Source organism: Anser anser (genome assembly GCF_964211835.1).
Source record: "Anser anser genome assembly, chromosome: Z".
Classification (NCBI taxonomy): domain Eukaryota; kingdom Metazoa; phylum Chordata; class Aves; order Anseriformes; family Anatidae; genus Anser; species Anser anser.
Window position 1 is genome coordinate 42,263,396 of NC_139723.1, and position 23,161 is coordinate 42,286,556.

Here is a 23,161-nt window from a genome sequence, read left to right on the forward strand (position 1 = left end):
CGGCTCCGGGGAGGGCTCCGCGTACCCGGCGCCGCCTCAGCTCGCTCCGCCAGGGGACGCCCTGCGGCCGCCGCCGCTCGTCCGGGCGGTCGGGCGGCCCTTCCCCGCGGGCCGGGCCGTGCTGGGCCGTGCCGTGCCGGCTGCCCCGAGCTGCTGCCCGGGGCGGGGCCGTGCCCGCCGCCCGCCCGCCATGAGCAGCGGGCAGGCCGCGGAGGGGGCCCCCGCCGCCTCCCCCGCGGTCTCGGCGGTGCCCAGGCTGCTGTCTGCCCTCTTCTACGGGACGTGCTCCTTCCTCATCGTGCTGGTCAACAAGGCCCTGCTCAGCGCGTACAGGTGAGCGCCCCGCGGCTCGGCACTCCCCAGCAGTGGAGGTCGGGGCCCCGCGGCTCTGGCGGCGGCGGTCGGGTACGCGGCCGAGCGGCTCCTCGGCTGGCGGCTGCCAGCTGTGATCCTGCTGCCGGTGCTGGCAGTCACGCTGCCTTCCTGGAAGCACCTCGCTTTTATAAGGTAGCCGAAGGTAAAAGCTGCTGAGCCCGAGAAGATCCCCGAATTGTAAAAACACCTTTGACGTGGTGGGGAGGCAGTCCCTTACCTTACAGACCTGCAGCAGCGAGCTGTTCACCGTTAATATTCTTCGCTTAGTTTGCTTCGTTTTTGCTGTCTTTTAGCTCACGGTGGGCCAAGAACAGACACAAAACTGAACACGCAGAAAAAGGAAAAAAAAAATAAATCTAGCTGTTACTTTCTAACATGTAGGAGCTGTATATTGTGTCTCCCAAAAAATGATCTGTGAGGCAACTTACGGTTTTGTTTCCTAGTGGTTTCCGTCCTACAGTCTGCAGCTCCCTGTAAATCCCTGGTGTACCTCTGGCACGTCCACAAAAGATAATCAAAGACAGCATGGCCATCACTAAACCTGAATTTTGTACAACGAGCTTACAGCATGGCTGGGAACTTCTAGGGCTCTACAAGACCAAAAAGATTTGGAGAAATCTGTGTAGTACATGTGAACGAAGTCTTCACATCTATGTGTTGCAGCTATAAGTACAAACTAAAATACAGTTTAGATGTCACATGATTATAAAGTCCTGTTTCTTCTGCTCCTTTTTTTTTTTTTTTTTTTTTTTTTTGGTCTGCTAATACCTGCTTCCTGGAACCTCTTTCACTGCTGGCCGTTCTTGTCCTTTATTTGTGTTATGACTCCAGTGTCCCTAAGGCCTTCCTGCTGTGCTTCAGAGTGTTTCTTTCTTTTGTTAATGCCGTGTTCCTGTCCCAGTGGTGCTCACTGGAGAGATACAGCACACCAAGCAGCTCGTGGTAGCCTCTGTGTTAAATCACTGCAATCTCAAGGAATTTGTGATAATGGAAAATTACAGAGCTTATTGAGAAGGTACACCCCTTATTGGGCATTTGTTTGTACAGGTGTGCACAGAGGATGAAACTGATTTTATTTCAGATTCCCTAGATGCAGATTTGTGCGTGACCATCCCTGACAATGCAGTCCAGCAAAATGCTGCATGGCTCTTTGGAGGAAGCAACTGTTTGTTAGGTTTGGGGAGCTCCTTGGCACCTGAGGATTCTGGTCAGGGAGGCTCCAAACACATCGCTGGTTATAACATAAAGCAGACAACCATACTAAATAATTTATTTGCTCGAATTTCATTATGCATACAAAAAATTAGCTGTTGCTACTGCATTTTTTTTTTTCGATGTAGATTTAGGGGGAAAAATGGAGACTCTCAAATTCTTGGGGTGTCCTAAAGTTTCTGCTTTCTTAATGGTCAAGCATCTGTGCTTTGAGCAGGAGCCAGCTGAAAGGGTACGGTAGGAATTTAGCCATTTTAGCAGACAATAGGTGTTTCTACAATATTTGCATAAGATTTTTTTTTTTTACAAGTACATATTGTTAGTGTGTTTGGACTGTGGAGATAAGCTTCCAGGTTAGGGCAAGTGCAAGAGGTTTAGCTTACTGCACAGTGTATGTGAGGCCACTCAAAAACTTATGCTTTGTTAGAGTTCTCCAAGTATGTAATCTTCACTCAAAATACACCAAAAGTAATTAGCTCTTTAGAACTGATCAGCACTGCATATTTGGTATCATTTTTATGTGGCTTGTATTTTGCTGCACAAATACAATATTAGGACTCCAGTAAGTGTTGCAGGTCCTGAGCTCTTCTGAAGGACTGGTCGGTCATCCACATGTACTAAATTTAAACACCTCTTTTACTGTTGTTGTTGTTGGGTTTGGTTTTGTTGGTGGTGTATTTTTGTTTGTTTTTGCTTTCCTCAGTATTAAATGTCTGTTTGTGCTTTTCAGCTTCCCATCACCAATGTTTCTTGGAATTGGACAGGTATGTTCACAAGTAAAACATTCTGTATATACTTACTATTTTGTAAGTTAAACTGTTGTTAACATAGAGATACATCTTAGGGGGGAAATCTCTGTTATACTGCACTGCTTCTTTTGTTAGATGCCCTGCAAGAGTACTTTGTTTTAGTGAGTTGGAGGAAATTTCAGTCCAAGTCAAAAATATTGGCTAGGAAGAGTCACATAAAGAACTGGAAATTACATTTATTTTCTCTCACAGAACTCAGCAGTTAAGAGATACGGCCTCCCAAACTGTCAAGATTGCTACCAACGGCTTAGATGCTTTTAGAGTCCTGAAGTATTTGTGGAATATGTGTAGAGACACTGCCTCCCTCTATCTGTAGACAAACAGTATTTCCTTATAAATTTCTTCCACGTTCTCCATCAGTTTTCTGGTAGGACTACCATACACTTTTGGTTCTTAGCTGCCTTATCAGCTCGTGGGCAATTTGCAGCGCCTCAGCAGAAATACTTGCTGTTGTAGTTAAGCATCGTAGTAAAACCAGAGTACAAGTATTCGTGTACATGGTCCATAAAAAGGGAGTGTGTGACCCTGCAAAGGGATGGCTCGGAAAGATGGAGCTTTATCTCAAACATCGTTTAGGCAGATACATTTAAAAGAGAGGATTTATTTTCTGCCAAGGTTACAAGCTAAGAATTAGTGAGGAAGAGGGAAAAACAGGTCTGAAATCTCTGCTGCATAGTGCTGAAGAGATTAAAAGGTCTTGTAAAGTTTGCTATATGAGAGGGGGAAAAAAAGGCCGTTCGATACATTCAGACTGCTCAAACAACTGTATGTCTTTGGAAAGCTCATGTTTCCGTGGAAGCCAAAGAATAGAAATACTTCATATTAAGGGCAATGGTATGGCCTTTCTTCTTTGCAGAACCTAAGACTCAATGGCATTCCTTTGTGTTATTTACCAGTTCTGCCAAGATTTCCCTAAATGCTTTGAAAAGAGCATGTAACATGATACAATACTTCAGTCACTAGAACATGACTCCACCCCGTCCTTGTAGATAGACAATTATTTTATTTTTGTATTTAAGATATAATTTAACATTTTTTTCCTCCCTGTGGCCAGCATTAGTCTTGTGAATGCTCAAATACTCTCCTTCATTCTCACCATACCTTTATTACTTATTGTTCACTTTGCCAATAGACTGATCAATGCATGCCCCCCACGCCTCCCTTCCAAAAAAGCTGTAGGAGTGGTTCCTCAGACTAAACAACACTCTGTGTGAAAATAGCATGATTATGCTGGGATCATCTCCTTAATTTTCTTGGCTCCTTAATATGCACATTTTTTTTCACAAGGTACAACTTTTTTTTTTTGAGCCATAAAACTTAGCTTATATATATTGTACTTTAAATAAATAACAAGCAAAATCAATGAGAGTAAAAAGTTACTCCAGTTTATTCACTACATGCTGTGCTGTTGAAAGAAGTACATAATACATAACATCTGCCTATTGCTCTACAGTTACCTTAAAGGAGCTATAGCGAGGTGAGGATCAGCCTCTTCTCCCAAGCACCAAGTGATAAGACAAGAGGAAATGGCCTTAAGTTGTGCCGGGGGGGGGGTTAGGTTGGTTACTGGGAGAAGTTTTTTCAGTGAAAGGGTTGTGAGGTATTGGAACAGGCTGCCCAGGGAAGTGGTTGAGTCACCGTCCTTAGAGGTCTTCAAGAAACGTTTAGATGTGGTGCTTAGGGACATGGTTAACTGGTGGACTTGGCAGAGCTAGGTTAAAGGTTGGACTAGGTGATCTTGGAGTCTTTTCCAACCTGAATGATTCCATGGTTATGTCAAATGCATAGATTTTGTCTTTAAAGCAGTTCTTTCATCATACATTATGGTTTTGTTCTTACATTACTTTTTTTTTCTTTCTTTTTATTTAGATGGCAGCTACTATACTTATCTTGTATATATCAAAATTAAATAAGATTATTCACTTTCCTGACTTTGACAAAAGTATACCTGTGAAGGTAAGCATTACCTAGGGTGTGATAGTAGTAAGAAAATGTTACCTTCTGTAATGGCTGTCTTTCTGAAGGACTTGAAAACTGTTTTCTTAATGAGACAAGACACGAAAGGAGAACAGAAAACAATTTTGCATTTTTTTAATCAAATGTGATTATCTGTGTCTTTGTTTCATTCAATATTGGATTAGATGATTTCCATGTCATTGCAATATTCTTGCCTTCTGTCTGCAGAGAAATGTACTGTAATTTGGTTATGCAATACATGGGAAAGAATGAGGTACCTTCATACAGCTGGATGAACTTTCCCAGATTCCTGACGTACTTTGCTGGATGTGTACAGCTCCCTGCAGGATCAGTGGGAGATCTGTGTCTATAAGAGCAAATTTTGATCTAGTATACAACACGAAGAGAGAAGTGCTGCTTGGAAATTTGAATGGGGCATGTAATATAGCAATAGAAAAAGAATATGTCAGAGACCAAAAACCCAAACAGCAGTTCTCTCCAAATGTAAGATTTCAGCTTAACAGAAGGTGTCAAAATAATGCTCATCAAAAACAATGTAGGTAGGTGCTAGCTGCATGAGTCAGTCCTTAAGTGTGTATGGTCCAAAGAGGCAGGATAGAGAGAATATGAAGGAGTATCTTATATTATCTCAAATTGGGAGCTAGGATCTGAAATGACTACAGAAATGAAATTGTTGCAGAATATTGGTCAGTATTTGCTCAGAGAGAGAATTAGTTCCCAGGCCTGCTGCAGAGCTCAGCTATTCTAGCTTTTCAAGCCAGCATCTCCATTGCAGCATCTTGTTTTACTAGCAGGGTGCAGTTTACTACAATGCTGTGTGTTCTTAATGCATGTTGAAATCATTGGGGTTTCTGCACTTAGAAATCTTGTAGGAATATCTGTGCTGTTGATTATAAGATGGACGATCCTTTTTTTTTTTTCTTAATATGAATGAAGAAGGTTTCCCAGTGAGTAGTTCTGAATTCCACTTGTCAAAAACTTTTTGAGACCTTGAGAAATTTCTTTCCTCTGCATCCTCTATCAATCCCACTACTCTCCTTCCCTGCCGTAACCTTTACATTCATGTCAGTACAAGGGCACTAAAAAAGTACAGCATCCTTTTTATTTTGTCCTAATAATATCTATCCTTTGGAAGACTTTCCTGAATATGCTAGGAGTGGTAAACACTGCAGCATCCAGGACTTGCACGTTGCTTTTAGTGCTGGATATGACAAGTCACAGTGAGTGAGCTGAACCTGTCTTGATTTCTTTACTTTTTAAAACATCGTTTGACTGACCTGTTAGCCTTTAACAGCTTTTGCTTTCACTTACACTAAGATTGTTGTTGCTTTTGACTCCCGAATGGTCTCAACGCTTTCAGCTAGAGTTTTAAAGTAGCAAAGTGCTTACTTTTGCAAGAAAACTTTGGAGTTCTTGAAAAACTTTTTAAAGTAAATATTTCACTGATCTTTGATGATATGAAGTTGATTGCAATTTTTCCTTCACAACTGATGACTTCAGAGGAAAGAAAACGTAACGTCAGCTCTGTTTTCATCCTATATAGAGACAGATTTCTACATAAAAGCCTGCTGAAGAGGTAGTATATAACAAAATTTTTGCGAGTTCATGTTGACGGGGCAATATTTATTATGTTACTGATACTCCTTTAACTTTGAACTCTCAACTTTAGATAACTATAGCTAACTTCAACTGTACATTACTCCTCTTTGAGGTAAAGAAGGGCAGAATTTGTAACATAGGTAAAATGCAGCCCACTCTTGTATGTTTTTCTAGCATGCACAGCTTTGAGAAGACGTACCCTGTGACAAACACGGTGTCTCTCAGCACGCGTGTATAGGCGTACCAACACCAGCTGTTGCACACGTACGGACAGGGGATGAGTTTTGTCCTTCTGGCATTTCAGCTCCACTTGACTGATAGCAAACAGGATTAGATGTGCACACTACCTTTGTCCCCACTGATTACTTTGGCTGCTTTTAATCTTCTGCAATTTTTCTGCAGTGGGAAAATGACAGCTTTGAACAGCAGCTGACTATTGCGTAGAGATCCGTGACTTTTTGTACGTTTTCTTAAGGCTCTGAAATTCTATTATTGTTTCTCTGTATTGAGTTATGGCCCATATATTTCTGTGAGAGTCAGTCTCATTATGCTAGAAGCCAGAAATGGTAAAGCTTGATTTACACCTAAATATTTATCTTTCATTTCTAGTGTCTCACATAGCGTAATTCATTAGGTAGATCTAAAATAATGTATCTTCCAGAGATACTAATTTATGTGGGGTACCTAGAGAAACATGAAATATTTATAGCTTCCTTTTTTTTTCTTTTTTTTTTTTATTCCACTTGCTCTCTTGCTTATTTTGTTACTGCTATTAATATTACTTCTATATGTAAAATCCAAACATTAGGTATTAATCTGAGAGTGACAGTAATTAAAATAAAATTGATTAAAAGTGACTCTAAATGGAGTCTGAGTCTCGTTAGAGATAAATTGCTACCGTTCCAGTGAAATCAGTGAAGCTGTGGTCTCGAATGGTCACATGAAGAAGAGCTGTAGACCGGTTTGCAGCAGTTACATTTTTTCCCCTTAAAACAAAACTACCTTCTTTATTGCTAAAACTTGCTAAACCACATCTAATATTACAGTTCTCAAATTTTATCAATTAAAGTTTCTCAACAGTGCTTCAAAACATAATAATCTGAGTTGTGCTTTTAATTTTATCACAGTTGTTTCCTCTGCCTCTGATTTATGTTGGAAACCACATAAGTGGATTATCAAGTACCAGCAAACTCAGGTATAGTAAATAGAAGGTATAATACACTGGCTTTTACCCTTTATTTTGTGGGGGTAAAAAGCACTGAAGAAAAGTGTTGCGTAGGGACTTTAATGCAAATGATGTCTGTCTGTCTAAATACCAGATACTACTGTAGTGTCTTATAGTACTATAGTAACTTACCCAAGCATCTGACCTGTTTACAAGTTGTATGCTTCTTTTAAGGGACGCTTAGAAAAAATAAATCACAATACTCCTCTGTGACAATGAGAGTGCTTTATATATTTTCAGGGTCCTTTCCCCTCATACTCCAGTGTCATTTTTCGTGGGTGATCTATTGACAGGGCTTGAAAGCTCTAAGACTTTTTTGAAGGAAGAGGGATGTGGGGAAGATTTGTATCATGATGTTGTTGCAGGTTGTTTAGGACATACCACGAGATGGAAAAAATACTGTGGAGTGGAAGTGGTGGTGTTCCCCTGCTAAGCACAAAGAGCTGGCTGTGGTTTGGGTTGGAAGGAACCTTAAAGATCACCCAGTTCCAACCCCCTGCCATGGGCAGGGACACCTCCCACCAGACCATGCTGCCCAAAGCCCCATCCAGCCTGGCCTTGAGCACCTCCAGGGATGGGGCATCCACAGCTTCTCTGGGCAACCTGTGCCAGTGCCTTGCCACCCTCTGAGTGAAGAATTTCTTCCAAATCTGTAATCTAAATCTACCCTCTTTTAGTTTAAAGCCATTACTCCTTGTCCTATCACTACCCTCCCTGAAAGAGTCCATCCCTAGCTTTGCTGTAGGCCCCCTGATCCATGAGAGGTGCTTCCATGCTAGTGCTATAGAAGTACAAATTATATAGAGGAACTGCTGTAGGAGATTGAATGACAAAATTTTCTATGGAAGAGGAGTGCAGAATCATAATGGCTCTTGCAGTATCTGAGATCACTGCAATGCCATTGCAGCTGTTTTTTGTATGTTATTACAGGCTACTGAGGATTTGACAGTAAGCTAAACCAAAACTGAGAATTTTTTAGGTTTTAAGCACATCATAACTTTGAGATGCTGGGAGAGAGAATACGTTGCTTTTTCTCTAAAGAATTCATTTTCTTCCAGTAGCAACATTGGGCACCTGATCCTGCAACACTGTTGTGCACACTCTGAAATTGTTCCTCTGAAGTGTCTGTTCAGGCAAACAATGCCTTCAGCAGCACTGTTCCTAGGAGTGTTTAAGCCAGTGTGAATACGGAAGTAGTTTCAGTTTTGTGGAAGTTAGGTTTGTGGGTTGTTCTTCCCCTAACTGTAATTTTAAATTTTAAAAACCTGCAACCTGCAGGTGATCCTATGCATAATTTCCAAATGTCTTTTTCAAAGCGTCCAAAATCAGTGTTAGGATTTGTAGTGTTTATTAATGCAGTTGCTAGTGGTTATCTTAAACAGAGGATTAATTTTTCCAGATGGCCATGCTCTCAGGTTTCTGAAGTGTCATATGTAAATGTTTTCTCAAATTAGTCAGAAAGGTTTCCAACTGTATCACTTCACGTAGACCAACAGTATGTTGTTCCGAAGTAGCAATTTGTTTGATAGTTTGCTTGATAGGATCCACCTTTCATGATTCTTGTACACTCCGTTTTCTTAGGGATTTATTTTACTTTTTTTGAAAGTACAGCTTGTTTACCAAGCCTGTTTGCTTTGTGTTTTATATTTGTTACGTGTTTTCAGAGACAGCTTTATTTCTTGTCTTTTATGTTTACAATAGAAATGATTGTTACTTACCCTGCCTGTGATTTCTGTAGAAAGATTTATTTCACAGGGACTACGTTAAGTAGAAAATAGCCCTTATGTTCCATTTCACTGGTGTGGAGGGACTTTTTAGAAGGTAGCCAGTTGCAAACTGTTTTACAAACTGGCAAACCTTGTTATTTTCAATGATTTGGTTATCTAATCTGCCTCTAATGTCAGACTGACATTTTTATGCATAGTAAGTGGTTGGGAATTTGCTTGCTTATTGCTGGGGTAGTTGTTTCATCCTCTGCTTCCTAAAACCAGATAAGAATTAGAACATAAAAATGCTATTAATTTGAAGCTGTGCTTGGATTTTTATTAATTTATTATTTATTTATATTCATTTATTATTTATTTATTTATTTATTTTGACAGTTTGCCGATGTTTACAGTGCTCAGGAAGTTTACCATTCCACTTACATTACTGCTGGAAATCATCATACTTGGGTGATTTTATTTTATTTTTTTTCATTTTAAGATACCTTTATTTGAGATCTATCAAATAGATTACTTGTGGCATCTCATCAGGATACGGAATGAGTGATTTTTACTGTCAGACAGAGAGAAACAAAGAAAGTGTTTTTATGTTGCTTTTATCTGAAGACATAGATACACTGTAGTGAATACAAGAGAAGAAGCGTGCACTTTTCACAACTCATTCTCTTGACTGTTGCACAAGAATCAAGTAAGTGATCCGTGATTCAGATGCTTTTTTTAGTGAGGACAGATCCTTATGTCTCAAAACAGTGATGATAGTATGGTACTTCGCTTATGCAGAGTAGCTTGATGAGTCAAATCTTAAAACATGCCAGTTTAGTGAAGCAAAATATGTGCTGTTAGGTCAGCAAACTCTTTAATTATAATTACAAGTTATCTTAAATGAGAAATTAAGAACTTTCTGCTATTGCAGCTTGGAATCGCTAGTTTCAAGTGTACTGACTTGGAAGAATAGCAATATAGATCTATAATACTTTTTCTTACCTCTAAAGTTTTACCCAGAAGGCTTGTGTTTGGGTGAAACTAAGTCAGAAGGGGAAAAAGAGCTTGCTGAAGCAGTATCCAAGCAACATGAGAGTGATGGTTGGGGAAAAGCTTTTCAAAAAGCCCCCAGTTAGATAGTCATCTCCTTTTGGTTGAAGTATCTCCTTTTGCTGATCAAAATCAATTTGAGTCATATTTGGGGGAACACCTAGATTCTTTTCTAATTACACATTCTCACAGGAAAAGCAGAAGTTTCTATCTTCTGTTGGCCTGAGGATTCTCTCAAGCAAGTGAGGAAAATGTGAGTCAGTTCGGTTGCAGGATTTCTCCAGGAGCATTATGCTTTTTTTTTTTTTTTTTGGATGAATCTTTTCTCAGAGGCCTGCTCAGGGCTGGGGGCTGGCCTAAGAGGCATGGGAAGGTCTGTAAGACGCATTGCAGCATGTGTCTTACAAAAATATTTGAGACATTTATAAATAAAGGAATGTACCTATAAGAAGTGAGATAGTGTTATGGTATGCTTTGCCCTACTCTGTGTCAGCACTGATGTAGGCATACTGAAGAATATCATAAGCTTCTGTGCTTTCCACTCCAGATGAAAATCTTGTTTGATTTCAGAAATAATCCAGATAGTCTGCTCTACAGCATTTTCCCTATGAAAGGTGAGATGACAAATTGCACAAGAAATATATAGTGATCTTTTTTAAATGACTTGAAGACACTGAAAAAAGTCCCATATGAACACCAGTACAGGATAGGTTGCAATTTACTCTAGTACTGATACTTTAAACCTTTAATCTTTACTATAAAAATTATCTAGTAGCAGAGTACTCATGATGTTTTTACGATCTCTGTTCTCAATGCCAAAATCTGACAGTTTGGGCCATAACTTCTCATAGTCGACCACATTGCTTCTGTAAGGTTTTCCGGACTGTGCCCTCCTGTTAAATATTTTGTGATTACTAATTGCTTTGGAACATTTCAGTCAGAGAGACATTTAATCTCCTCTTCAACTAATGAAAACGTGAACTGCCTAATTTTGTCTACAGAAAACGGTACCCGCTGAGCATTATCATCAGTGTATTTGCCATCGTTCTTGGGGCTTTCATAGCAGCTGGGTAAGGTTTTCATTTGTGAAATATGTTTTCATTTTGTTTCATAACATAAGTCATGTTATAAGAGGAGGGGCAACAGGAGGAGTTTCTTCCTTGTTAAGTGCCAGATGACCCTAGGTCGATCCATGTACTCCGAATGAAGTTGACTTGGATAATCTCTCTACTGACATCACTGGGAGGTGCAGGAGTACAAAGGGAAAAATTGAACTCCAGCTGGAAGTATTTGGGTGCTTCTTTTTCCACCCCTAGCTTTTCTGTGTTTGCAGGATCATAAACATAGCAGGTTAAACTGTGTAAGAAACACTGCCTTCCTTTCATAGTATTGTATTTTAATAGTTTCAGAAAAATATGTTTGTTCTGGGTAGAAAGAATGTTCTTTTGGTTGTCAGATTTTGTTTTGAGTTAGACGATGTCTACTTTTTTATCACATTGAGCAAGTTCAAATATGAGATATGTGCACAAAGTACTTATCTGTTAGTCTCCCTTGTTTTCTTTTTGTTCAAAAATTCCTTTACTAAAATGGAAATGTAATGTGGTTTTTTTTATTTTTATTTTTGGCTTTACTGTGTACAAAGGTAAATAATTTCCGTATGGTGTGACTTGGATAGAGCCATGTCCTATTAAATAAATTACACTATATCCATGAGGTAGCTAGTCAAAACAGAAAGGATGACAATATGTCTGGTCTGACTGTAAAAAACAAATAGATTTTATTCCATAGCTACATTTTTGCGTTAAAAGAAGTAGATAAATACGCTCAGAAATAATTGATCAGGTTGTCATGTTTGAGACAGATGGAATTTTTCACAAAATGAAAACTGAACCTTTCCTGCTACTTCCATACTGAGTTCTGGGAACTCTCTGATGACTCATTTGTGATTGTCCTGTGACTGGAGAAATAGAAAGTACCTTGACATGCAAAGGAGATTTAAAGCAAAGCCTGTTACTTGAATGATTTCTCAAGATTTACATTTCCTCATTTATGGTAGTTCTCTAGTTAAGCAAGGTAGTATTACACGGTATAATATTTGTTTATTTACAATATAGTATATCTTTTCCAGGTCTGATCTGTCTTTTAATCTAGAGGGCTACACCTTTGTATTACTAAATGATATCTTCACAGCAGCAAATGGAGTTTATACAAAGCAGAAAATGGATCCAAAGGTAACTGAGGGGTGATTAGGTTGAATTTAACATTTTGACAATATAGTTACTTAGTATATGACTTTATGAACATTCTGTATGCTCTAGTAAATAGTTCTATTGCTTTCATATTTCACTTGATAGGTGAATATATGCATCATTAATACAGAACAGCCTGGGAAAAAACTCATAATGAGTGTCTGAGAACAGGCCTAAATAAGCAGCATGTTTTATTTTCTCTCAGGTCTTTTAGGCAAACTTTGTGGTGACTTTATAATGTTGCTTTTGTTTTAAAAAAATCCAAGACTAAAGCAAACGATGTACCTGTAAGCTTAATTTATATCTAAGGATTTAATTATTTGACTAGAAACACACTTTTAAGTGACATTTACGTAAAATAAACCTGTGGGGAGGAACAGAGCCTTGTCCAGTTTAAGTCAACAACCATCACAACTGATATTTTTGTAGGCTATCCAAAAGCAAGTCTAAACTCAACACCAGTATGCCAAAGAATTAAGTGATACCTTGATACATTATATGCTATATAAATGCCGAGCAGACTACTCTTTAAGTTCGATGCCGTGAAAACAGCAGTCTTGGAGATGTTGAATAGAGGTTTTGTCATTGACTTTTATGGGTCATTCTGCACAGTGGAAATATGTGTCTTTTAATAATCTCAGAAGTTGCACTGAATCCAGACCCTGCATTTTTCTTTGAGAGCAGCACTTAATGGGCTCACAGGTTTCTGCAAAATACAGGGTATAATTTTAAAGCAACAACTAAGCTGAAGAGTTTTGCTGAGTAGTATGACTGAATCTGGAGGAAGGGAAAGCTGTTTTTTCATTCCCCTGATCCTCCTCTGCCTTTCTGTCAAGCAAATTAACCTACAGAATGTATGGCACCCCTCAAGCTGCTTGAGGTTACAGCAGTTACCAGTGACTGCAGGTACTACGTCTAGGAATCAGGCTTAATTTTCCTGTTACACTAGCCCCAGGGAGCCACCTTGCCCTGTGCCTTTGGGGTGAATATGCACTAGCTGAATGCAGTCTAATACGAAGCATCTCTGGACTGATGCCTTGGGAAGTTTATGTCTAGCTACTGCTGTACAGAAACTTTTCAAGGTCTAGCAGAACAGTAGTATTTTTCTGAGCATTCAAATGGACTGAAATGGAAGCTCATCTTAGTCCTAAACACCAAAACCAATGATCACAAACTTGTCTTTTAAATTGTAGTACATTACCTTCTAGCTGCTCATTTACAATAGTGTAAGAAGAATTGGCAGAGCAGTGTTTAGTTTTTTTGCTCTCAGTTGTCTTGTATTTTCAAACACCATGTTTCATTTTTCACAGGAGTTGGGAAAATATGGTGTCCTTTTCTATAATGCTTGTTTTATGGTGGTTCCAACAGTTATTATTAGCTTTTCTACTGGAGACTTTCAGCAGGTAAGCAGGGATATTCCATATATCAAATTGATAACAGTATTTAATTGTATTTAATTTTTTTTAAGGTTGTGAATTTATATTTGTTTATTTATTTATTTATTTATTTATTGAGAGGTAATCCTTCCTCCATGTTAGTGGTTAGTATTTGGAACTATGTGACTTGGACTTACCCTTTACAGATGAGAAAATGCAATTATTCACTCTAAGGTGAAGCTGAAGCTGCATGATAGCTCTTATAGAGTCACCATTTAAAAGTAATATATGACAGGGGACTCACAGCTGGAGCAAGTGGTTGAGAATCCAGCTGTACCATGTGGTTTGCCATGTTCTCTGAAAAGAGGCTGCAAATACGAACACCAGATGATTTCCAGTTTTTCTCTCGTTATGATATTCAGAAGAGATTCTTGTTTAGTCTCAGTCTGGTTTAGTAACCTGCATGCTACAGTCTCATCAGACTATAGCATAACTCTCCATAGGTAATTATAGGACAGTAATGCTGTAGGCAGTATGTCCTGGCAAGTAATGTAGCAGACCAGGAGATTTGTGTTCTTTTTCTGGCATCCTCACAGATTTGCTGAGTCACTTTTTTCTTACCTGTAAAAAGAGTCTGAAGATTTGTATTCCCTTTTGGAATTCCTTGAGATTTGCCCCTGAAAATTGCTACAGAGCTTGTGGGTCTCATAAATCATTCCAGCGTCCTTTCGTTGCAAGTTGTTGTGCCCTGAACACTCGTGATTTTGTCTTTGTGTTCTTATAAGTCTGCTTTCACTGGAAAAATGGTCATTCCCTGAAAAATGATGTGATTTATATCTATTTTGTGTGAAATGCCTTCTTGTCATGTTAATCAGTTGTTTCTGAAGTTAAATGTATCAAACTGTTTCAAAAGTTACATAAACCTTTTGTAATTATATTATAAATCTATTTTGTGATTTTTACTTTTTCATATTAATTACATTATATATGTATTAACAGTTGGTTATACAGCACACAAATCTCTCTCTCTCTCTCTTTTCTTTGTTTAAATAGGCAACACATTTCCAGCACTGGACAAATTTTTTATTTGTCTTTCAATTTCTTCTTTCCTGCTTGTTGGGGTAAGTCCAAAGGGCAATCAAGTAAGACGTTTTAATGACAGTGTTTCAAATTGCAAATCTACATTGTAAAACTTATGAATAAGTTATGTTAAAATTCAGAGAAAATGCATTTCTCCCCCAGGTTTCTCTCTTGCTTTTAAAAGATTTCTAATAGTGTAAATAACTGTTTCAGTACTACCTGTGTTGTTGCCCTCACAAGTACTGTGGTCAACAAGATGACATTTAGGTTTTTAATTTCTGTACTCAGTATCCCTCTCCTAGCCATCTATTGTGATTATCTGACTAAATCTATGCAGTTAATAGAATGTAAACAGTTTAGTATAGGAACTGTTTCAGTACATTTGTTCTTTAAAGTACCTGGAAGAGTATGGGGCACTCAGAAGTAATGAAACAATGCTTTTTTCCTCTTGGAATTGCAGAATTAAAGGAAGAATAGAAAAGTGAGTTGGGTCCTATTCTGCTCTTTCACATAGCACCATCCAAAGGGTCAAAATACTTTTACATATTGACATTTAAGAAGCACAAAGAACAGAAATGATTGTGCAAGAGCTCAAGCAGCTTATAGAAAGACTTCATTTTTTCAGCTTGTATTTTGAGTAATTTGTTTATGCACATAATTGACTTAAAGTACAGATCCACAAATCTTTTGGGGGAGATAGAACAAGTTGGCATGAAGATCCCAGCAGAATACTAATCCTTGAAAATTGTTGAACATTTCTAAGAATTGCTAAAATTCTGAGCTCCCTGAGAGGAACTTAAAACATTTTTTCTTTTATTTTCTTTAGGTTTCTTTTGATGTATTCTACTGTCCTATGCAGTCATTACAATTCTGCACTTACGACAACAGTAGTTGGTGCCATCAAGGTGAGTAATGGATTAGAAGAGAATGCTGAAATAGAGCATTGCATCAACACTGGTCCTGATTATGCTTTGAGCTGGAAACTCAAAACGAGGGCTAACACTGAGACACTGCTTGTGCCATAGCTGCATTTTTACATTTTGGAAATCCACACTAGAAAGTCACCTTGTTTTCTTCTATTGAAAGAATGTGTAGATATACTCTGGAAAGCAAAGTGAGTATTGATTTATTTTTATTTTTCCTGTAAGAGAAACGTGAACCAGTTTTAGTTAAAAGATGTGCATTTAATCACATTTAATCAGGTACTGTCACCTGCTGCTGTTCTTTTTCAAGTTGCTGTGAGTTTGTCAGGGTAGCCTAAGCAAACCCATTGCAAACTGATACAGACTAATCCACGTTCATTTGGGGTTGAACTTATTTTAATAGCTTCTGATCATGGGGTGCTCACAGATGAAAAATAATGGCTAAGCCATAGTAACAACTATAGTAAGGAGTTTATTATGTTAACTTATGTTAACTGTTAAGCATTATGTTAACTGCTTCATCCTCTGTGTGGGAACTTGTATTCTAGCTGAACAGACTATTTCATTTTGGTTTATATAACTTCTGGTCAATTTGATTAATATTAAAACAAGCTTGTCTTAAAAACTGAACTTGGTGTCCTCATAGTCTATTTTCTCTAACCCAGATTAAGTTGAATCCAGTGCAACTTCCTTCGTGTTGATGAGACCAGAGTGTCTGATCTGGGAAGACTGCGCAAGCACCATTTTGTAGGCCAGTTTGGAAAGGAGCAGAAAGCTTAACCCAGGAGAGTTTTAGTAAAAGATGAAGTTTGTGTGGTTGTGGGCCAAATAACTATCAATATCCAAACTAGTTTAGGCATAGGAATAACAGTCATCAGGGTTGTCCCTTGAGTGGGTGACTAATGAAAACACTACCTCCAGCATAGCAAAATCCGCAAAAAGAAGATGGTAGTTTTCTTTCTACAGTTGTTTGTCTGTTCATTTGTTATTTTGCTTTTGGAAAGCTGGTAAGAATAATCTAGTAGTTTTTCCTTCAGGTCCTGAAGGCTTTCTTTCAAATTTTACATATCAGCTTTGAACCACTAAGGTAGAGCAATGCTATGTCTATTTTCCGAACTATAATTACTCTTTGAAATGCCTTGGTTTGCTTTAAAGTTGAGAAGCACTTCATGATTCAGTAGTCCCTGGTAGAAATCAGTAGAAATGATGTCATTGTTCAGATTAGCTGCTAAAACATCTGAAACCAGCAAAGCACTGGTAAAATGATCACACAGTTCTACAGCTTTCTTTCGTTCTGTAGAGGGCAATTTCAGATTCCCAAAACTTGATGAGGCTGGTAGTGGACTCTTTAAACTGTGCCTGACTTGACTTTGAGCCAAGTGCTTTCAATGAGCTTTTAGTTGGCAAAGTAAGGAGGTAACCCTTTTAAAGCAATAATAAAAAGCTTTTATTATAACTTTAAAGCATACTTTTTTATGCTTGAGAACCTGAAACCTGCTAGTAAGAAGTGGGATTTGAAATGAGCCTTCCAAAGATTAAAAGGAAGTAAATTTTCAGAAAGTAGCCTTAACTCCATTTTGCCTAATGTCAGATAACTAATTTTCGTATTCTGTTTGTCTCTTCAGAAAGTCACTCTCAGTGCCTTGCCTCACATTTAGAAGATACACTGGTTTTATTTTCTGTTAAATTATCCATAATGATAACATCCCAGGAAACTAATTTAAGCACTAATTTTAGAGTGGCCAGCAACAGAGCGTAGCTATTTCCGTAGAAAAGTAAATTAATTTATGTTCTTGGAGATGTCAATTGATTTCAATAAATTCATAGCTTTTGTTTTCTTTTCAGAATATATCCATCGCTTACATCGGAATGTTAATTGGTGGAGATTACATATTCTCTGTGTTGAACTTTATAGGCCTAAATATTTGGTGAGTAGAACTCGAATAGCCATTATTAAAGCTGAAGATTTCTCAGTGAGATACGGTTTTATGTTTTGTTTGGTTTGGCCCACTTGGGTGATGCAGTTTGGAAACAACCGGCCTGAGGAAGCACTGCCTCAGAATGTGAAATTCATTACAATTAGTTATGTTTTTTCATATTTGTTTTCAGATACTGAATCTTATCATGGTAGGATCTTAACTATAGAAACATGCCTACAGCTTTACTTTTTTTTTTTTTTTAAACTATCCTTTTTTATGGGTAGTTTTGGACCTGATCAGTTCTGTGCTGTGAGGCTTCCTAGGGAGAAAAAAAAAAAAGTGGTGTGGGAAACAAGAACACTGACTGAATGAGTTGTGTTCATTGAACATGAGTTACGATTCAGAGTTGTGATGGTTTGTATTTTGATGAACTCTTGCACCTGCTTCTATGAACGTGTTGAAGCAGATGATAACTGATCTTCATAGACTCAGGGCTAGTTTCTGACATGGCTTACATAGTTCTCAGGCACTCCTAATTTATGGTAGCTGGCATTCCTTAATCCTTTGGAAGGACGAGTAAATACCTATAAAGTGACCATGTGTGCATACTTTATCAAGAATCTCTGACATCTGTGTTCATTCTCTTTTCTTTAGTATGGCAGGAGGACTGAGATACTCGTTTTTAACTTTAAGAGAAAACGGCAAGTCTACGCAATCTGGGGATGAAGAGAATGCACTTCTCGAGTCAAAGTGTTAGTCAAAATACCTGCTTTGAAAGAGATTGAGAACTTAAACAAGTATATGCTGGAACATATTCAGAATGAGGAAAAAAAATCTACCTCAGTTACCACAGATCTGCACACATCTCATTGGTTCAGAAATATTTTTCCACACCATATTTTTTACGCATGGACAAGTTTAATTTTTAGCTTCTTTTTTTTTTAAAAAAAAAAAAAAAGAAAGAGATAATTTATAGGAAAAAATGCCATACATGAGCAAATCTCAAGTTGTGAATTTTTTAATCCACTTGGACTTTGGTGCTCTTTGTACCCAGAAAAATCTGTTAGTTCTGCCTCAGTTTCTGCCTCCTCTTTGAGGAAGAACTCCCTGCAAGGATCACAAGGTTTGATTCACCATTTCCTTGTGCCATATGTAATCTTTGAAATCAATGAAGAGACAAAAGATGCTTGTTGCTCGGAATGATTTCACTTATGCATTTGCTCTTGTATAAGTGACTGTAGAAAGTATGGGTCAAAGAAGAGATGTGCCCCAAGATTGTTCTGTGTACAAGCGTTGACTGAAGAACTCAGGATATGGCCTAGTGTGTTTGGTATGCACTGTGTAGACATTCTCTCTCAATCTTTTCCTCATTCTCAGTAACATCACGGCATTCTGCTGCAGTTGTCACTGTTGTTACAAGTGAATTGTCGTAACTTTGCTGCAGCATTGAGGAAAGAAGGAAACTGAGAGATGCTCTTCTAATATTTAAAAATATTTTTTTTTTGTCTGAGCCAGTACCAAGCAGGTAATTTTGAGAGATAACAAAGGTAACTCTATTTTTGTTTAGGTACAGTCATCTTTTTATATCACAGTCATCTTCTCCAATGTTTTGTCTATAATTACTATTTAATGCTGCACAGAAGTGATGTTACAAATTACAAGAGGGAAAACTGATTGATATATGGAAGTCTAACTGTTGTGTTTCAACGAGAAGAAAGGATCAGTGTCATTTTGCACCTTACATATGCAGTGAAAGTTTTTTGGTACTAATTTATGCTCAAAATTCAGAGCAGGTAATCATGGAAAACCCAAGGATTTGCTACACTGGGCAAGGCGAGTACAGTGGTTAAAAAAAAGTCTGAACTCTGATGGTTTCTGTTATTTGGCACAATAAAAGCACTGCTCTATATCCTTACTTCCTTCTCTGAAAATACAGCAGGTAGTGTTTACTTGCATTTCTGAGGTTGTAGTGTTTAGCCTTTGAAAACACCTTAGAAACATTGCAGCACTGGAGGACAGCAGAGCAATTAATCTTGTTGAAGTTTTCAATTCCATACAAGCGTGAGCCAAGATTTTTTTTTTAAATAGTCAAATTAAAAGAAGTTTTTGGAAGACCTTGACATAGAACCAGAATGATGTCATGACTTGTATCCCAGTTTGAATTAAAATACAGCAAAACCTGAAAGGCATTATGTGATGTGTTACACTTGAATGACCAGACTGGATTAAATCTAACAAACCAGAAGCTTCAGGGACTGCCTCCGCTGCCGACTGCCTGCATGGATTCGAATGGTAAGAGGAAGAGTGACTGCTGATATTAGAAGTGTTTATTACACAGTCAAAGTGGAAACAGAAGTCTGGTCTATACAGTTTCTCACAGCAGGCTATGAGAATGACCGGGGATTTGGGCAGTCTGATCTAGTGAAAGATGTCCCTGCCCGTGGAATGGGATGATCTTTAAAGGACCCTTCCAACCCAAACCTTTCTGTGAGATGTGACTTACATTGTCTACCTGTTGAGGAGCTGGGCAAGGGATGGGTTACTAAATATATTTAAGAGAGATCTTTTGTTTTAAAGGATTTCCTATGTACGTAAAAAGCTTTCAGTATTTTGATTGTAATACTAATGAATACATAATGGCACCTACTAAATAAGGTGCAGTTTCCACAAGGGAACATCTGTGTGCATTTAATTGATTAATATTTTGCTGTACATTTATAAACAAACAGATACAGAGTGTAGTTTCAATTAGTTTTTCATTTCTATGTGAATGGACAAATGTAATGTTTTCAAGTACACATGTAGAGCATAAATATTTGCTTTCTATAAGATCAACTTCTGTACTATAGTTGAAGAATTTTCATTAGTTCATTCCGTACTGTAGTGGAAATGATTTTATTTCATTCGTTATCGGTATCATGATTTTGAATTCCTTCAAGCTTGGGCTTACCTAAAATACAGAACTGGCTCTCAGTCTTTATAATTACTCAGAATGGTTAAAAAGATGAGGAACCGTCAAAATTAGGTATTATGTAGAAGAGCGTGCAAGTGATTGCATCCTTTCACAGATCAATTCAGCTTCAGTCACTATTTCTCTTCTGTACCTGCAGAGATAATATTGTTCCAGTAAATGTACTGGTTGAAACTCTGGGAATATGGATTCAACCAGACACAATTTTTCATGTTAGAATTTAGCCAATTACTGAAATGGCTATTCAGAACCTCCAGCTAAGCAATTATTTCTCTCAGTTAATAAAGCAGTAATTTAAAACTGATTTATCGTATGATACATCTGTAGGTAATCCTGCTCTTACTTTTCTACAGACTTCACGTTAGCTTAATGTAATATTACAACAGTCATAAAACTATGACTTCTTTGCTGTGTGAAGCTTCAGTTTCTTTCTTTTGGAACAATGGAAAAATGGTTACAGAAAACTTTAGTCTACAGAACACATATTTAAGTACTAGTATGTGGCCTAGTTTTAAGAAATAATGGAGTGACTTCTGAAAGTCACATTCCCTTAAAAAAGTGCCTTATGGTCACGTGCTGCTAGCTACAAAGCTTGATTTTCAGAAGTCACTCCCATACTTCTAAAATTTAAGTTCTACAGGTGACAACGTGTGTCTACAAGGAACTTAGGTATGGTAACACAAGAAGAAGAATAAAAAACTTCTGAAAGCAAGTTTAAATTAAGCAGTAACTGGGTTTGAAAGGAACGTTGGACTGTACATTAACCTGTTCACTCTTGGTTTTATAGGATTGCTTAGCAGCAGACTAACTGTAGTGGAATGAAATGAAGAGAGAGAAATTACAGTGGCTGTCAGAAGAAGCTTTCTAGCCATACAAAGTGTAATGTCCTTGCAGTGATTCCTGTGAAAAGATAAAAGCAATACCTCGGGGAACAACAAAAAAAAAAAAAGTAGACTGGGCTGGATGAACAATTCCTTGAATTCAAACGGACTTTTTTTTTTTTTTTTTTTTTTCTTCTTGGATCTCAGCCTGATTTACAAGTATTAGGCCCAGCACAACATGTATTTCAGACTTGTAACCAGTCTCTGGAAAAGAAAATTGCAAGGGAGTGTTGGCAGAGCTGGAAGTGCAAAAGAGAAGACCTATAGCTGTGGACTTTGTGATTCTGTAGTCAAAAAAGGTGTTTTGTTTTGATTTTTAAAAATTTATTTGAAGGAGATATTCAGCACCATAGTTGCATATGAAAAGACATAGCACAGCTTGTTCAGATTTAAAGTTTTCCTTGAGTAGTGAATGACTCTTTGGGGAATTTGTGATTGTATGTAAATATTTAGGAGAAATTTAGTATTCAGACTGTTTTTAAGACTGGCCTTACCTGTGGAGTAAAATGAGGTGTTAAGGTATAGAAAACAGTATGAATTTTTAAGGGAGCTTAAATATCAGGAAACTGGATTGTTGTTAAGATAGAATGTTTTTTATATCATTTTGTTACAGTTAATGTTACATTCCTTGTGATTCAGGCATCATCTCTTCTCTTTAATTCATCTGTGTACTTTGGTTTTCTGACCAAAGGTGCCAGTAGTGTGACATTTGACATACATTGCTGCTCTTCAGTTGAAGATTTCTGAGTGTCAGAGATTCTGGTTGAATTTTAAAGATGTCTCATATTAAATGTGAAAGAATATCGTTGAAGTATATACACAATTTTTATTTTGCCTTATCCTAAGTGTATGTATAACCATCAGTGTTTCTCTTCTCCAGTTTAAGTTGGTCTTTGAAGTATGAATAATATTTCAAACTGCCACTGCAAAGAAGAGTAAATGTTTCTGTGCCTTCCCTGAGATTTTCCCTGTTAACATTAAAACAAACAAACAAAACAAAAAACAATTTGTGTGAATTTAATTAATTTTATTTTAATATCACTTTGTGTTTTCAGCTTTCCAAAAATTTCATCTTGCATTAAGGTACTGTTCTTGACACTGCTTTTTAGCCTGATGGTTTTGATCCATGTCCTCAGCTTTAGCGCTAGTTCAAACGTATTTTGTTCAGAAAACTGGAAGTCCTGTTCCCTTGTTAAAATCTTACTGTAGTAGTTTGTGCCATGATTTCCCCATCTGTTAAATGGGGAAAACCTCTTACCAGAAAGCTCTTTGGAAGGTTATGAGATATTGCTCTTTCTATATAGGAAGAATTAGATGTCTTTATTACCTGTTTATTATTTTGTCTTTGAATCAGGAGATAAATGTATTTTTATGGCCTAAGCACAAGTTCAGTGTGAACTTGCCCTGGAAGTCTCTGGACTGGGGCTTAACTCTTCATCGCTGTATGAAGTAGTGCTGTTGTGTTATCTCCAAGGTCTGGAGTATTCTTATCCAGGGTTTTGGTTTAGACCCATCTTCAGTCTCTACGATTCCTAAGCAACTACAATAAAAATATTTTTATTCTTTTTGTTCTTGGGTAGCCTCCAGAAAAAGAATGAAACCTTGCTACTAAAGCGAGCACCAGAAGTCATTGTTTCATTTTGATTTTTTTTCTTTTTTTTTTTTTTGGGTCGTTTACAAATCTGGGTGTAATGCAGAGACATTATTCTAGTCTAAACTCTGGGCATTCCTTGGAGAAAGCAGGTCACGTGCCCTGATTAGACTTCTCCCTTCTCTGCCAGTGCCCGGAGACTAGCAGCGTGCTGGGAA

The 23,161-nt window shown here is 37.8% G+C and overlaps 1 protein-coding gene across 1 annotated transcript; it reads left to right on the forward strand.

Annotated features, from left to right (window-relative positions):
* Positions 1-60: 60 nt before the first annotated feature.
* SLC35D2 (solute carrier family 35 member D2) lies at positions 61-22,355 on the forward strand. Its single transcript, XM_083817953.1, is given in 14 exon segments — positions 61-333; positions 2,318-2,351; positions 4,266-4,352; positions 7,100-7,167; positions 9,300-9,371; positions 10,955-11,023; positions 12,082-12,184; positions 13,513-13,605; positions 14,632-14,699; positions 15,485-15,563; positions 17,427-17,509; positions 18,155-18,242; positions 18,244-19,792; positions 21,259-22,355. Coding segments are annotated over 13 exon segments (1,029 nt in total). The 5' UTR covers positions 61-190; the 3' UTR covers positions 18,286-19,792; positions 21,259-22,355.
* Positions 22,356-23,161: the final 806 nt, after the last annotated feature.